The sequence below is a fragment of the Arvicola amphibius genome, chromosome 18 (assembly GCF_903992535.2).
Source record: "Arvicola amphibius chromosome 18, mArvAmp1.2, whole genome shotgun sequence".
Taxonomy (NCBI): Eukaryota; Metazoa; Chordata; class Mammalia; order Rodentia; family Cricetidae; genus Arvicola; species Arvicola amphibius.
This window is the reverse complement of record NC_052064.1, coordinates 10,576,805-10,590,830: the sequence shown is the minus strand read 5'-3', so window position 1 is coordinate 10,590,830 and position 14,026 is coordinate 10,576,805. Positions and strand designations below refer to the sequence as shown.

Below are 14,026 nucleotides of genomic sequence, written 5' to 3'. Positions count from 1 at the left end.
TTAGGATCGGATGTGATTCGGAGTGACTTCCAGTGTCCACGGATGTAGAGATACTACATGTGCAGATACTAGAGCAGTGTGTGTTAGTGAAGGCAGAGATACTGGGCGCTTAAAAGGAATCTCACGTTGGCTCAGAACTGAGAAACAGACAGTTATTGATTTAGGGGGAAAAACTTACAAATCAGGATTCTCTGCTTGAACGGTGGATGGAGATGAGATCCGAACAATCTGGACCAGCAAAATGGGAACCAGGAGGGAGGAGAGAAGGGGCCGGACTTGCTTCAGCATCCAGGTAAATAGTCTATGAGGCCATGCCCCAGTAGGCGGATAAGCCTTCCTGCAGCATGTTAGGGACCTAGGCTTCCCTGGATGCAGGTGTCTCAGGAGTGTCTGTGTTCTGCTCATGTTACCTGTCTGTCACAGTGACAGGTGCCTGGGAGGAACCCTTTGGTTTACAGTTTCACAGGTTTCCATCCGTGGTAATAAAGCATTGTGTCTTAGCGGCTTGGAAGTGAAAGAGAAACCGGAAGGGACCAGGTTTCCGTCATCCTCTCTTCCAGTAGACCCTAGCACCTAAACCTTACACCACTTCCCACACATGGGCCTCTGAGGGACATTCAAACCCTAACAGATGTCAGCTAATTGCAATATGCTTTAAAAAAAGAATCCTTTACTTACTAAAAATATTTTCATTCATCATTAGAAGAGGAATAGTGCCCTCCAATTACAATACTCACAAGAAAAACCAAATATTTATCTAATCTATCTATCGATATGTATAGATAGAGAGAAGGGAGGGGGCCTCGCTGTGTAGACAAGCCTGACCTTACATTTAATCTCTTACTGGACGTAAACCATGCCCAATTTAAAAATCAATAAATTGAAAGCGGAGTTATGTGAAAACATTTACCTTTATTCTAGACTAGCTTAAGCTGACTCAGCATGGAAGTACATTTTAATCACAACTCCGTGCAATCCATTGCACAAAATTGAATCCAAATGCCCCATTGTGGCTGGAAATGCAATCGTATATCCAGAGAGAAATCATAATCCTGACTGAACTGAGGAAATGTGTTGGGGGAAGCCTAGTAATCAGCATGAGTTCTCCCAGGACATTTTTCCTTTCATTCAAAGCTGATTTTTGTTATAGAATTTCTAGATGCAGGAACCTTGACCTTTTTAGCCTAGCAGGGCTTTATAGAAGTTCCATTCTCAAAAATATAGAAAGCACACTACAAATACAGTGTCTGTGTAGATACACTTTTTCTTTAGAGAGAGTAAAAGCTGTATCGGTCAGAATGCTGGAAACCTTGCCCTGATGAGACCCAAAGAAAATAGCCTGTCTTATCGCGCTTCCTCGTCTGGGCGCCTATGAGCGGCAGACACCGTAAAGCTAGAGAGTCTTAGTTATTTTCCAACTCGGGCAGTCTCGGTTGGAGCTTCAGTGGGTAGCTTCAAGAAGGAAAAAAAGATTGTTCTCGAGAGCAAGGCGGTGAGGCGTCACGAGCAGAGGTGCAGTGTCGACATAAGCAGGATAATGTGCTCAAGAGGCGGGAACGGGCCCGAGTGTTACACAGACGATGTGATGAGAGTTGATCGCCTAAGCGGTAAACAAGCTGAAAAAACTTTGAGTGGTAAATAGCAGAGTTTGAATTCCATCCTTCATGGGGATAGTGTTCTGTTTGGTGAGTCTGTATGTGCAGTGCTGTGGGCTTTTTAATTTTAATATAAATTTTATGTATATGCATGTATACATGGTGTGTGTGAGTGTGTGTGTGAGTGTATGTGTGTGTGTGTATGTGTGTGAGTGTGTGTGTGTGAGTGTATGTGTGTGAGTGTATGTGTGTGAGTGTGTGTGTTGAGTGTGTGTGTGTGTATGTGTGTGTGTGTGAGTGTATGTGTGTGAGTGTATGTGTGTGAGTGTGTGTGTGAGTGTATGTGTGTGAGTGTATGTGTGTGAGTGTGTGTGTGAGTGTGTGTGAGTGTGTGTGTGTGAGTGTATGTGTGTGAGTGTATGTGTGTGAGTGTGTGTGTTGAGTGTGTGTGTATGTGAGTGTGTGTGTGAGTGTGTGTGTATGAATGTGTGTGTGTGTGTGCGTGCCACGATCCATGTGGAGGTCAGAGGACTCTTTGTGGATCACTTCTCTCCTTTCTCCTGGACCAAACACAAGTTAGCAGGCTTGTGCAACCACACGCTTAGAGAGCGCTCCGAAATCTGTTACCAGTTAACTACAGAGAACAGGAGCGATAGGGCTACCTACAGTTAGCGTTTTGTTTGTTTTGTTTTTGAGATAGGGTTTCTCTGTGTAACCCTGGCCATCTTGGAACTCATTCTGTAGACCAAGCTGACCTCAAAATCACAGAGATCTGTCTGCCTCTGCCTCCAGAGTCCTGGGATTAAGGGTGTACATCCCCACTGCCCAGCTATAGTTAGACATTTTGATAACAAATTTGCGGAAGTATTTATCCTTACTTCATGAAATTACATGTTCTTTAACCTTCTCTTTATTTATCCTTTGTGTCTTTCAAATATGCATCTCTGTCCATTTATTTCCCTGTCCCTTTGCATCCACTCTGTGCCCTTGTAACCACACCCAATATAATAGAGAGAGAAAAGAAAAGAACAACAAAGGAACAAATCTCATCATGGAAGCTGCAGTGTGGCACTCGAGTCGCTCAGTGCACCATTTTGTCCACGTATCTTTACTTGCGAGTGTTCGTTGCAGAGAGTCATTGGCCTGGTCCAAGGCCTCTGGTTCCTGCTGCACTCTAGATGCTGAGCCCTCACTGCATCTCCTCTTGGACGTCCTGTGGTTGCCCTTTGTTTTAGGGTTCCTGCAGCTTTGGGTGTGTAGGACCCGCAGACCGCAGATGGGATGGATGCTGGGGTGGGCCACTTCATAGCCCTGTTGCTAGAGTTCACTTGCAGGCCAGGGCTGGAAACCCCCATCTGCATTTGGTTGAGTCCCGCCTGCCCTGGCTGTATGGCAGGGGGCAGGGTGTTGCTTGAAACTACATGTTTTTAAACAAAATTTTCTGGTCAAAATAAGAAGTTGTTAGGTCATCATTTAGTGACAGTCCATTAATTCTGTACTGACATTTCTACATGTGTAACACTGCTATTGCTACCGAGAGTGCCATAGGTATTGAGATATTCTATATCCTGGGGCTCTGTATGTATGTGTGTAGAAATTCTTTGTAAGCCAGGTGGCCCAAGTGCTTAAGAAATCCATTAGCACCCTCTGTTCACAGCTTCTAGATTACTGTGCAATGAAAACAGCTCCCTCTGTAATAAAATACTTTCTCTAGCTGAAGATTCTTCTTAAAGGGGGTTTCCTATCAGGAAATAACAAAAGTACACCTAATAATTAGACTTTTCAATTTTTCTCATGCCAGGAATCTTTAAAAATATGGCAAGCAAACATGATGAAAAGGAAGAGGCCATCACTTTGGAGATCCAGTCTGACGCATTGCTCATCCTGTCGGGGCTCTGCGAGCATTACATTCAAAGGAAGGTGTGTCATCCCTGAGAGCCTGCACCTGATGGCTATCCATAAATGGTTTTCCTTTTTCCTAATCTTGTAGAATATGGGCTGTCGGGATGGCTCAGCAGTTAAACACACTGCTGCTAAGCTTGACAACTGAGTCTTGGTTCTGGAATCCACATGACAGAGGAGAGAATTGTCATGACACATGACTGCCCACATACATACATACATACATACATAATACGTAAATAAATAAAATTTAAAAACCTAACTACATTTTAATACTTGCTATAATTAAAGGGTAATTGCATACAGTAAAATGCACAGAGCTTGAATATATATTTCAATAGGTTTGGTGAACGTATATAACATATCTACCAATACTCAAATTGGAACATGTAGTGTACATCTCTCCACACAACCTCATACAGGTCTCACATTTACTCGTGTGCTTTGCAGCCACATGCCTACTTACCTGCAGATTAGTTTTGCCAGTCCTTTATGTGAGTAAAGTCAGACAGTATTTGCTCTTCTGGGTGTGTTTCTATTATCCAGACAGAATTAGATATTCCTGAAATATATTCATATTGTTGCATGTATCATTCCTTTTTATCACTCAGTAGTATTCTATGAACTGTCAGCATCTGTACATTATTTACCTTATTGATAGGCACTTCGACTGTTTCTGTTTGCATGGGTTAAAGCTAAAGCTACAGTGAACATTCTTGACCTAGTCTTTTGGGGGATGTAATGCTTCCATTTCTAGGAGTAGAATTACAAGACCTAAAGTAGCCAAATAGCTTTCCATCCTGGGCTGTACTGTCAGAAATGTCACTTGAAGTATGAAATGTATTTATGTCTAAAACTAGAATTTCCAAACAAGAGTTTAATTCCCTTTGATATTTATTAGCTCTGTAGAAAACTATTAAGTGTCATAAATTGATAATTTAGACAGGAGGAGATAGAATTGGAAAAACAAAAATTAGAAAGATTTGGATAGATTTTTAATTTTTTTATATTTACATACTTTATGTATATGAGTGTTTTGTTCACTGGTATACCTGTTCACCATATGCATGCCTGGTATTCAATGCCAGGAGAGGGCATTGGATCCCCTGGAACTGGAGTTATATGTAGATAAAAGTTTTTGTCCTGCCAGGTTCCATACCTGCTTAGCCCATTAACTCAGGCTTATTATTAACTAACTCTTAAACATAAATTAGTCTATAATTTTTATCTATGTTTAGCCATGTTGTTTGATACCTTTTCTCAGTAAGGCATCATCATCTTGCTTCTTCTGTATCTGAGTGGTGACTGCTCTCTGCCTTTCCTCTTCCCAGAATTCTCTTAGTCTGGTTGCCTCACTATACTTCCTGCCTGACTACTGGCCAATCAGCACTTTATTAAACCAATATGAATGACAAATCTTTCCACTGTACAAGAGCATTCTTCCACAGCAGCTGTGGGTGTTGGTAAACTGTCTTGTAATCTGGGTCTGAAAGAGAACTCGTGCTCCTAATTGTTGAGCTGTCTCTCTAGCACCCTAGATAGATGTTTAAGGAGAGGTAATAGGAAGAAAAGCAATGGTTTAGTTCCAAGTCTTGACCTGTAATGTACTATTCTTCTCTGTCCTGTGCCTGCTTGTCTAGAAACGTAATTTTGATCTAAATGGGAACTAGCACAGAGCAGTATGGCAGTGCGAGACACGAACAGTAAGGTAAAAGACTGAGTGGTAGTGATCTCATGTAAATCACTGATGGCTCCATAGCCATTTATCTATTTATCCCTTTTCTGAGAACTTTATAACATCTTCATGATACACACAAATGGCTGTTATTCGTTTGGCATGACTCCAGATTGCATTCAGTCTAATGTAGAGGAAGTCATAGGCAAGTTTTATATGGTTTACATTATTCAGACACAGAGAAAAAATTGTTAAGACATTAACTTAGCACCTTGTTTGATAGCCTCCTAAAGTGGTTGGCATTATGATGAAGAACTAGAAATGAATGAGTACAAATTTTATTTAAAAACCTACTTTTTAGATTTGCTTGCTTATTTTATGTTTATGGGTGTTCTGTCTCCCTGTATGTGTTGGTACCCTCAGATGACAGAAAAGCTTCCAGTTCCCTGGAACTGGAGTTATGGATGATTGTCCGCTCCATGTTCTGGGACTCAAACCCATAGTGCTCTCAACTGCAGAGTCATCCCTCAAGCTCCAAATGAGTGCAGTGCTTAATTGTATTAAAATTCCTAGTTTAGAAACTAGTAAGCCTAGCTTGGGAAAAAAAAAAAAAACAATCCATTGCCCCATTGCTAGCATGATTTTTCTGGTAGGAAAAACAAAACAAACAAAACACTTAAGAGATAGGGTGAGGTAGAGAAAAGAACAATTATATATTTATTCCAAGAAATGATATAAACAACTCTCTTCAACAGGAAATGTTTGGAACTGAAGGAGTTGACATAATTCTTCATGTAATGAAAACAGACCCCAAGAAGTTGCAGAGTGGTTTAGGCTACAATGTCCTTCTCTTCAGTACTTTAGACAGCATTTGGTGAGTATGATTGTGACCAGCTGAACACCCTGCATACAAAAATTAAATTTACAGCTGTGAACTTTCTCCGCTCAGAATCACACTGGAGGGATAAGTTGGTGCCTTCTCTGTGCAGATGACCTAAACATGAGTTTGAGAAGTAACGAAGCCATCACTCAAGTAGAAAAGCCACTTGTTTCCAAACTTGATTGCTTATTGTGATTTAATCTCAGTCCACTTTGGTGTGATCTAGGGAAGGATCTGCTTTACGTATGCAGGTGCTCCTTCTGCTTTGGCTCCTTCAGGCACTCTGCTGTTCCCCTGACATTCTTCTAACCGTTTTGTGAGTTTGTTGTTTTAATAATTACAGCTTTTAAATATACCTGGACATTTGGTGCAACAACTACTTTTCCTTGTTCTTTGTTCTCCTTAGCTTTTGTTGATAACTTAGATATATTAATGTTGCCAGAGTTCTCCAGATTAATAGAATTGATATGTTATACAGAAAGGAATATTTATTATAGGAATTGACTCAGTTATAAAGGTTGAAAAGTTGTAAGCTGAGTAAACATCTGACTTTGCTTCTTCTCTAACTGCTATGACAAAACACCCTAATCAGAAGCAAGGGAGAAAGGGTGTGTTTGGTCCCTGACTCCAGGTTCAAGCCCATCACTGCAGGAACGGTCAAGGTATCAGGAATTTGGGACAGCCAGTCTCTTTCCATCCACAGTTAAGAGCAGAGAGAGAAGAAATGCATGCATGCTTGTGCTCAGCCTGTTTCTTCCGCTCTTAGATAGCCCAGAGAATGGTGCCCCCCACAGTGGATGGTCTTCTCACCTCAGATACTGTAATCAGTATAACCCACAGACTTGCTCAAGCCAACCTGGTCTCTTGTTTTCAAAAGGGAGCCATATTTAACCAAGGGACAGAAGAAGCTGTCTTTAGTGCTTGGAAGAAACAGAAGTCTGTTGCTAATGGCGAGCCTCGTCCCTATTATTAGTGACAGCTCAGGTCTGAGGAGAAGAGTGAAAGCAGCCGTGGAGTGACCCAGGCCACGCTTCATGCCACCTACATGGACTGGAATAGTAGACACTTTAGCAAAGGTCACCTGCAAGGTGAATGCCATCAAGAATGGTCAGGCAATGGTCCAGCTGCACAAGACCATGAAAGAAAGAGCTGATAGACAGGTGAACGTGAAAAACCATCATTCCCACAACTAGAGGTCTTTAAGAATCATAAGTGTCGTGAAAGGAAAGGAAACTCGCCCATGAAACAAAGAAAATTATAGGGAATTCATTGATATCAGTTTATCTTGGCGGGGGTGGGAGGAAGTGTAGAGACAGGGTTTCTCTGTGTAACAGCCCCAGCTCTTCTGGAAATAGCTTCTCCAGACCAGGCTGACCTAGAACACGCAGAGATCCGCCTGCCTCTGATTCCCAAGTGCTGGGATTAAAGGTGTACACCACCACTGCCCAGCTGGTATTAGTTTTTTTAAGTAGTTGAAGTTAGGGCTGGAGTTAAAAGTGCGTGTTGCTCTTCCAGAGGACCCAAGTTGTTTCCTAGCTCCAAGATCGGGTGGCTCCTACCTGCCTGTAACTGCAGCTCCAGGGCACCTGACGCCAATATCCAGCCTACATGCACGCACGTGTGCACACGCGCACACACACACACACACACACACAAGTTCTTGGGAAAAATTGCCACAATTAAACTACACTTTAAAGTAAAGACAAACTGGCTACTTGGTTTAAAGGAGTAAAGTGAAAGCCTTGCTTGCGGTGCTACAGGTTAAATCTAATGACACGTTTGTGGAATGACTGGCTTCTTCTCATTGAAGGTGCTGCATTTTGGGATGCTATGCTTCTGAAGATTATTTTCTTGAAAAGGAAGGAATTTTTCTCCTTTTGGATATATTGGCAGTAAGTAGTTTCCACAGCACTTTAACACAAAAGATAAATATGTCTGTGCTAACCTTTTCCAGACGAAGTCCCAGAAAACAGGGTTTTGTGAATAGATGTCCCCCAAGTCATGTGCAGCAATTGAAGGTTTCTGTTTGTTTGGGCTTTTTTTCTTTTGATATAGGGTCTCTTTATGTATATAGTCCAAGCTGTCCAGGAACTCATTGTGTAGATCAGGATGGCCTTGAACTCACAGAGATCCTCCTATCTACACATCCTGAGTGCTGGGATTAAAGGCATGTGCCAACATGCCCAGCCAGATACATTCTTTTAAATAAAATCCCTCCTGGGGATCATACTAGAAACACTACATAGTGAGGATCTGAACTTTCCTCCAAGTAAGGAATCAGTTTGTGGAGGTCAGTGTTTGCAAAGTTTTCCCTACTACTCTGTCAATCTTCCGAGAACAGTTTATGACAAACCTCCCTGTGTCCTGCATCAAACTTCTGTCACCCAATCAGTAACTCCTAGCTTCCTCCCAATATTAAAGTTACACTTGGACTGGAAAAAGATGACCCTTTTGAGGAACTGTCTGCAGCTCAGAGGTAATATGAGGGCCTGTGGTGTGAATGGAATGAGCTCGGAGTCACCAGCTGGCAGCTGTGGAGAACACAGCCCTCAGTTCTGGTTATTTAGACTAGGTGAGTAGTCAGTTTTATAGGGAAGAAAGTCATGACTTAGTCTCAAAGCCTCATGGAGAGTCACAGACATGTCAGGATAAGTACCATACTTCTTATTAACAGAATAATTATTCTACTTTGATCTGACAAGCATACCAAAATTGTATGTGTCCCATCATGTCCTTGAAAGAGAATTTGTAAATTACTCCATTCATAATGTTTTCATCTATAAAAACAGAGTCACAGTAGCTGTCTCATCCTGGTATTAAGAGGGCTGAATGAGTGTCATAATCCATGTGTGTAAAAGTACTCAGTGAGTCTGCACAGGAATATGCTACGCTTATGTGAATATAAACACATTGACCTAGATACATGATGGCAATGATTGTGTTACTAAATTGTGCTTAGTATGGACTTAGTTGGTAACTGTTCAAATGCTGTGACCAACTTCAATCACTGACATTTGTGTCTTTCTCCTGAAAGTGAAGTACAGGAATTAAAATCAAAATCAAACAAACAAAAAACCCCACAAAATTTTCATTTCATTTAAGGTTCTGTTTTAATACAATTCTGCAAAAATATTTATTCAGTGTGCAGTAATACTGCTGAGAAGGGTTAGATAGTATGGAACACTTACTGTGTATCACAGTTTCTTATAACAAAACCCATTGCAGGTGATACTATCTATCATAAAGAAAATCTGTGTTAGTCAGGCTTCTTTAGAGGAAGAGAACTTATAGACTGAATCTATTATCTACATAGAAAGATTTAGTAGAGTGATTTACAGGCTGTGGTCCAGCTAATCCAACAATGGTTGCCACTTTACCAATGGGAAGTCCAAGAGTCAGTAGTTACTCAGTTCCCAAGGCCAGATGTCCCGGCTGGTCTTCAGTGTACACCGAATCCCGAGGAAGGAGGCTCTAACGCCTGTGAAGGAATGAACTTTCTAGCATGAGTAAGCAGACAAGTGAACAGGCTTCCTTCTTCCATGTCCCTTATATGGGCTCTCAGCAGAAGATGTGGCTCAGATTAAAGAGGCATCTTGACACTTCAGAAGATCTGGATTAAAAAGTTTGTCTTCCTACCTCAAAGAACCAGACTAGACTTGGATCTTCCCACCTCAGATATTTAGTTCCAAAAGAATTCCTTCCGGGTGTGTCCAGTCATTTGGTTTTAGTTAATTCCAGATGTAGTCAGGTTGACAAGAATATCTATCACAGAAGCTGACCGCATTTACAATTCAAACAAAAGGTACGTTTTCTGTGGCAGAGGAGTCATCAACAAGAATATTTTACATAGAGAATTTACTCTGTGGAACCTGTTGTTGCAGATGGGATTCCTTATCAGGTTTGTGCTTTGACAATTCCTCGCATGTATTGTCTCACAACCTCTTTTCTCTCACCCCTCACCCTCTCTTGCCTCCTTTCTGTCCTGTCGTTCTTCCCACCTCCTCACAAATCTCTTTCCATAGTTGTGTCTTATTTTGTTTTGTGACCCCTTGGTTTTAATCAGGACTATCTATATGGCCACAGGTTTGGAACTGAATCCAGTGAAGTGTGGTAGAATCAAGATTGAGTGCACAACGGAAGAAAAAGGCTGTCCTTCCCAGAATCTATCAGTAATCAGTAGTTCAGCAGTTGAGGGTGGGGTCCCATGGTACATCTCTGATCTCTGATTGGTTGTTGACAGGCTGTTTGGTGCAGGTCCAGTGCAGGCAAACATAGCTACTCTAAGGTCATGTTTGCAATGACTGTTATGTTCTGAAGATAGTATTTTGCTGCTCTTCTTCTTGTGTCCCACTTCCTCTAATGTCTCTCTTTCCTTTTCCTTGATGTTCCCTACGCCTCAAAGGAAATGATATACATATCCAGTTTAAAGATGAGCATACAACTATCACTTGTTCTTAGCACTTTGAACAGCTATGAATATCTGTATTCACCACTGCTGACTACAAAGAAAAGATTCTTGATTTAACATTGAAAGAGTTTGCCTATGAATATAAACTTCAATGTTTAGGATATGGTTAGATACTATTTATATTAGCTATATATATGTATGTATATACTGTGTATATATATATATATATATATATGTATATATATGTATATATATGCTACAGTGATAAGTTACCCCTCGGGCATATGATCTTCTTAGCCATGATTGCTATGTACCATCCAGGTACCTTCTGTGGAGAATGCCTCAAATTCAATTTGAGCATTGTTGGTTACTCCATAAAAATTATCCCAGTTTTGCCCTGGCAGACACAGCTTGCCTTGAAGGTTAGCACTGTAGTTTATAGGGTTCATAACTGGGTAAGACCACTGATGCTTCCTCTCCCCAGCAGCCAGCATGGTGGCTTCCGGCACTATGAAAGCTACCCAGCAGGACAGAGGCTTCCAGCTCAGTTCTAGCTTGGTCTCTGCAGATCTTGCAACCAAAACTGTATAGGGTCTTAAGCAATAGGATCTTATCATCTGGTGCTGCTGGCAACCAGAAAGACTTTCAGGAGTCTGTATTGTTTTGAGGACCTCTGGGGCCTTACTGGCCAATGACTCGTGCTTCACCTGGCACTTAGTCCTCTGTTTAGTAAACAGAAGTTTCTAGGAGAAGCATCATCCAGCCATTCAGATATCTCCATCCTCCACTTTAAAAACATGGCTCTAAGAGGGTTTTTTTGTAGATTTATATATATGAGTGTTTTGCCTGCATGTATGTATGAGCACCATGTGCACGCCTGGTGCCTACAGAGCTCTGAAGAGGGCACTAGGTCCCCTGAAGCTGGAGCTGTGGATGTCTGTGAGTTACCATGTAGACGATGGTAATCAAATCTGGGCCATCTGCAAGAACAATTGTTCTTAACCACTGAGTGTAGATGGAAGTTTCTGTTCTGCCCAGTCCTGCAGTCATTCAGTCCCAAATAAACACACAGAGGCTTATAGTAATTAAAAACTGTTTGACCTATTGCTCAGGCTTTTTTTTTTGTTTTGTTTTTCGAGACAGGGTTTCTCTGCAGCTTTAGAGCCTGTCCTGGAGCTAGCTCTTGTAGACCAGGCTGGTCTCGAACTCATAGAGATCCACCTGCCTCTGCCTCCCGAGTGCTGGGATTAAAGGCGTGCGCCACCACCGCCCGGCCTCTGCTCAGGCTTTTTATTAACTACCTCTTACAACTTAGATTAACCCATAATTCTTATCTATGATTAGCAATGTGGCTTGGTACCTTTTCTCAGTAATGCATTCTCATCTTTCTTCCTCTGCATCTGGCTAATGTATGCGTCTCTAGCTTTCCTCTTCCCAGAATTCTTCTACTCTGGTTGCCCTACCTATACTTCCTGCCTGGCTACTGGTCAATCGGCATTTTATTAAACGAATGCAAGTGTCAAATCTTTGGTGTATAAGAGCATTATCCCATGTCATTTTCTATTTTTTTTTCAAAACAAGAACCTTGAAACTAATCACCTTTGTTTATCTTTTTTTCCTGACCATTATCCATTAATAATTTGTAACCAACACTCTAAACAAAGACAAACATCCATAATCCATTTTTTGGGAATGTGGGCATAGTTTTCCTGCTGATTGGGAACACTGATAATCATATGAAGACCCATAGAAAATTTAGGACTATGGTCAAGTCCTGACTGGAGTTTTCTTTGAGACTGGATTGTCTCATCCAGCAGACTTGAAGCTGTTCTGGGTGTTGAACTCAGAGGAAACTGTAATACAGATGCTAGATCATCTGGGCCATCTGCTCCTATTGGAGATTTCTCAGGGAGTTTTCCTTGATCAAACTTTATTTTTCTTAACCCAGAATGAATCCATGGCCTTTCGTTTCCTATGGAAACAAAATCAAAACCTCTTCTCCAAAGTATCCTAACTTTTAACTTAATTTTTTTTTTTTTGGTATTTTTCAAGACAGGGTTTCTCTGTAGCTTTGGTGCCTGTCCTGGAACTAGCTCTTGTAGACCAGGCTGGCCTCGAACTCACAGAGATCCGTCTGCCTCTGCCTCCTGAGTGCTGGGATTAAAGGCGTGCGCCACCACCACCCGGCTTAACTTAAATTTTTGAAGTCATATAGTGATGGGAGTGGCGGGCTGCTTCCTGCCACCCGGCTAGCTTTACCCAAAATAATTACACGGAAACTGTATTCATTCAAACACTGCCTGGCCCATTAGTTTCAGCCTCTTATTGGCTAATTCTTATATCTTGCTTTAACCCATATTTAGTAATTTGTGTAGCACCACGAGGTGGTGTCTTACCGGGAAGGATCTTAGCCTGTGTCCAGCTCAGAGAGGAGAGCTATGGTGTCTACCTGAGGCATCTGCCTGACTGGTGTCTGCTTTCTTTCTCCCACAATTCTGTTCTGTCTACTCCGCCTACCTAATTTTCTGTCCTATTAAAGGGCCAAGGCAGTTTTTTATTAACCAATGAAAGTAACACATAGACAGATGACCCTCCTCCATCATAGTCAAGGCATTTTCAAAATATATAGGTTGGATTAATCCAGCAGCATTTGTAATCAAATGTCTTTTAGCAGCTATTACCTCTTTCTCAGCCATCAAACAATTCAAAGACAAGCAATAACATATAGTATCCAGATTCTCTGTGTTTTTTCCATCTTTATGTGACTTTTTTACTGTTTTATTTTTTAATTTTTAGATTTTTGAGACAGGGTTTCTTTGTATATCTTTGGCTGTCCTGGAACTCAACTCTGTAGACCAGGCTAGTCTCAAACTCACAGAGATCCGCCTGCCTCTGCCTCCCAAGTGCTGGGATTAAAGGCGTGTGCTACCACACCCAACTACTCTTTTTTTTTCTTAAGGACTTTCTCTATTTTTCTTCTCTCTCCCAAGCCTACATATATTTTTAAATACCCTGTAACCATTTAAAGGTTTTTCTCATCTGAATTTTTATTTACTGTATATCTTTTTCTGACCACATGAGTCTTTAATCTGCTAAGCAATATGGCTAGGATTAAAGCTGCAGCTTTAGCGGCTGACTGCACCCTATTCCTTAGCTTTTTGTAAGTGTAGTTTCATGATGGAGGTACTGGCAGGAGCCACATTTATTGCCACGACTCTGTGGAGTTTCTAGGTCCATGTCACCACTAAGAAGCCTGATGCCAGCTGCTCGTAAACACCATTTAAGTGTTTGGTGGCAGGGCCTCTTAAAAGAGCTGCCATGTTGTTTTTGCTGCTAATACTAAGTCAGGAATCCTTTCTTAAAGGATCCATGCCTCCACCTCCTGCCAGCAAACAGAGCCTATTAGAATAAAGATGGTTACCTATAAGCTGTGCTTGACTCTTTTCTTGTCTGTCTAGACTCCCCCTTTTTTAAGCTTTCTCAGGCTTTTTATGGAATTTTTTGCTAAACATTTGGGCACCACTTGTAGACAGAAGTTTCTGTCCCTCCTGGTCCCTCAGCCATTC

General features: G+C 41.5%; 1 protein-coding gene across 5 annotated transcripts in view; it reads left to right on the top strand.

Moving 5' to 3' along the window:
* Cfap69 (cilia and flagella associated protein 69) overlaps positions 1-14,026 on the top strand; it is a 74,509-nt gene that overhangs the window by 50,418 nt on the left and 10,065 nt on the right. For all 5 annotated transcript variants that reach the window (XM_038315627.1, XM_038315626.1, XM_038315629.1 and 2 more), the window contains 3 exons: positions 3,397-3,515; positions 5,928-6,046; positions 7,863-7,944. In XM_038315627.1, coding sequence (XP_038171555.1) covers positions 3,397-3,515; positions 5,928-6,046; positions 7,863-7,944 — 320 coding nt within the window. The remainder of the gene's footprint in view (positions 1-3,396; positions 3,516-5,927; positions 6,047-7,862; positions 7,945-14,026) is intronic.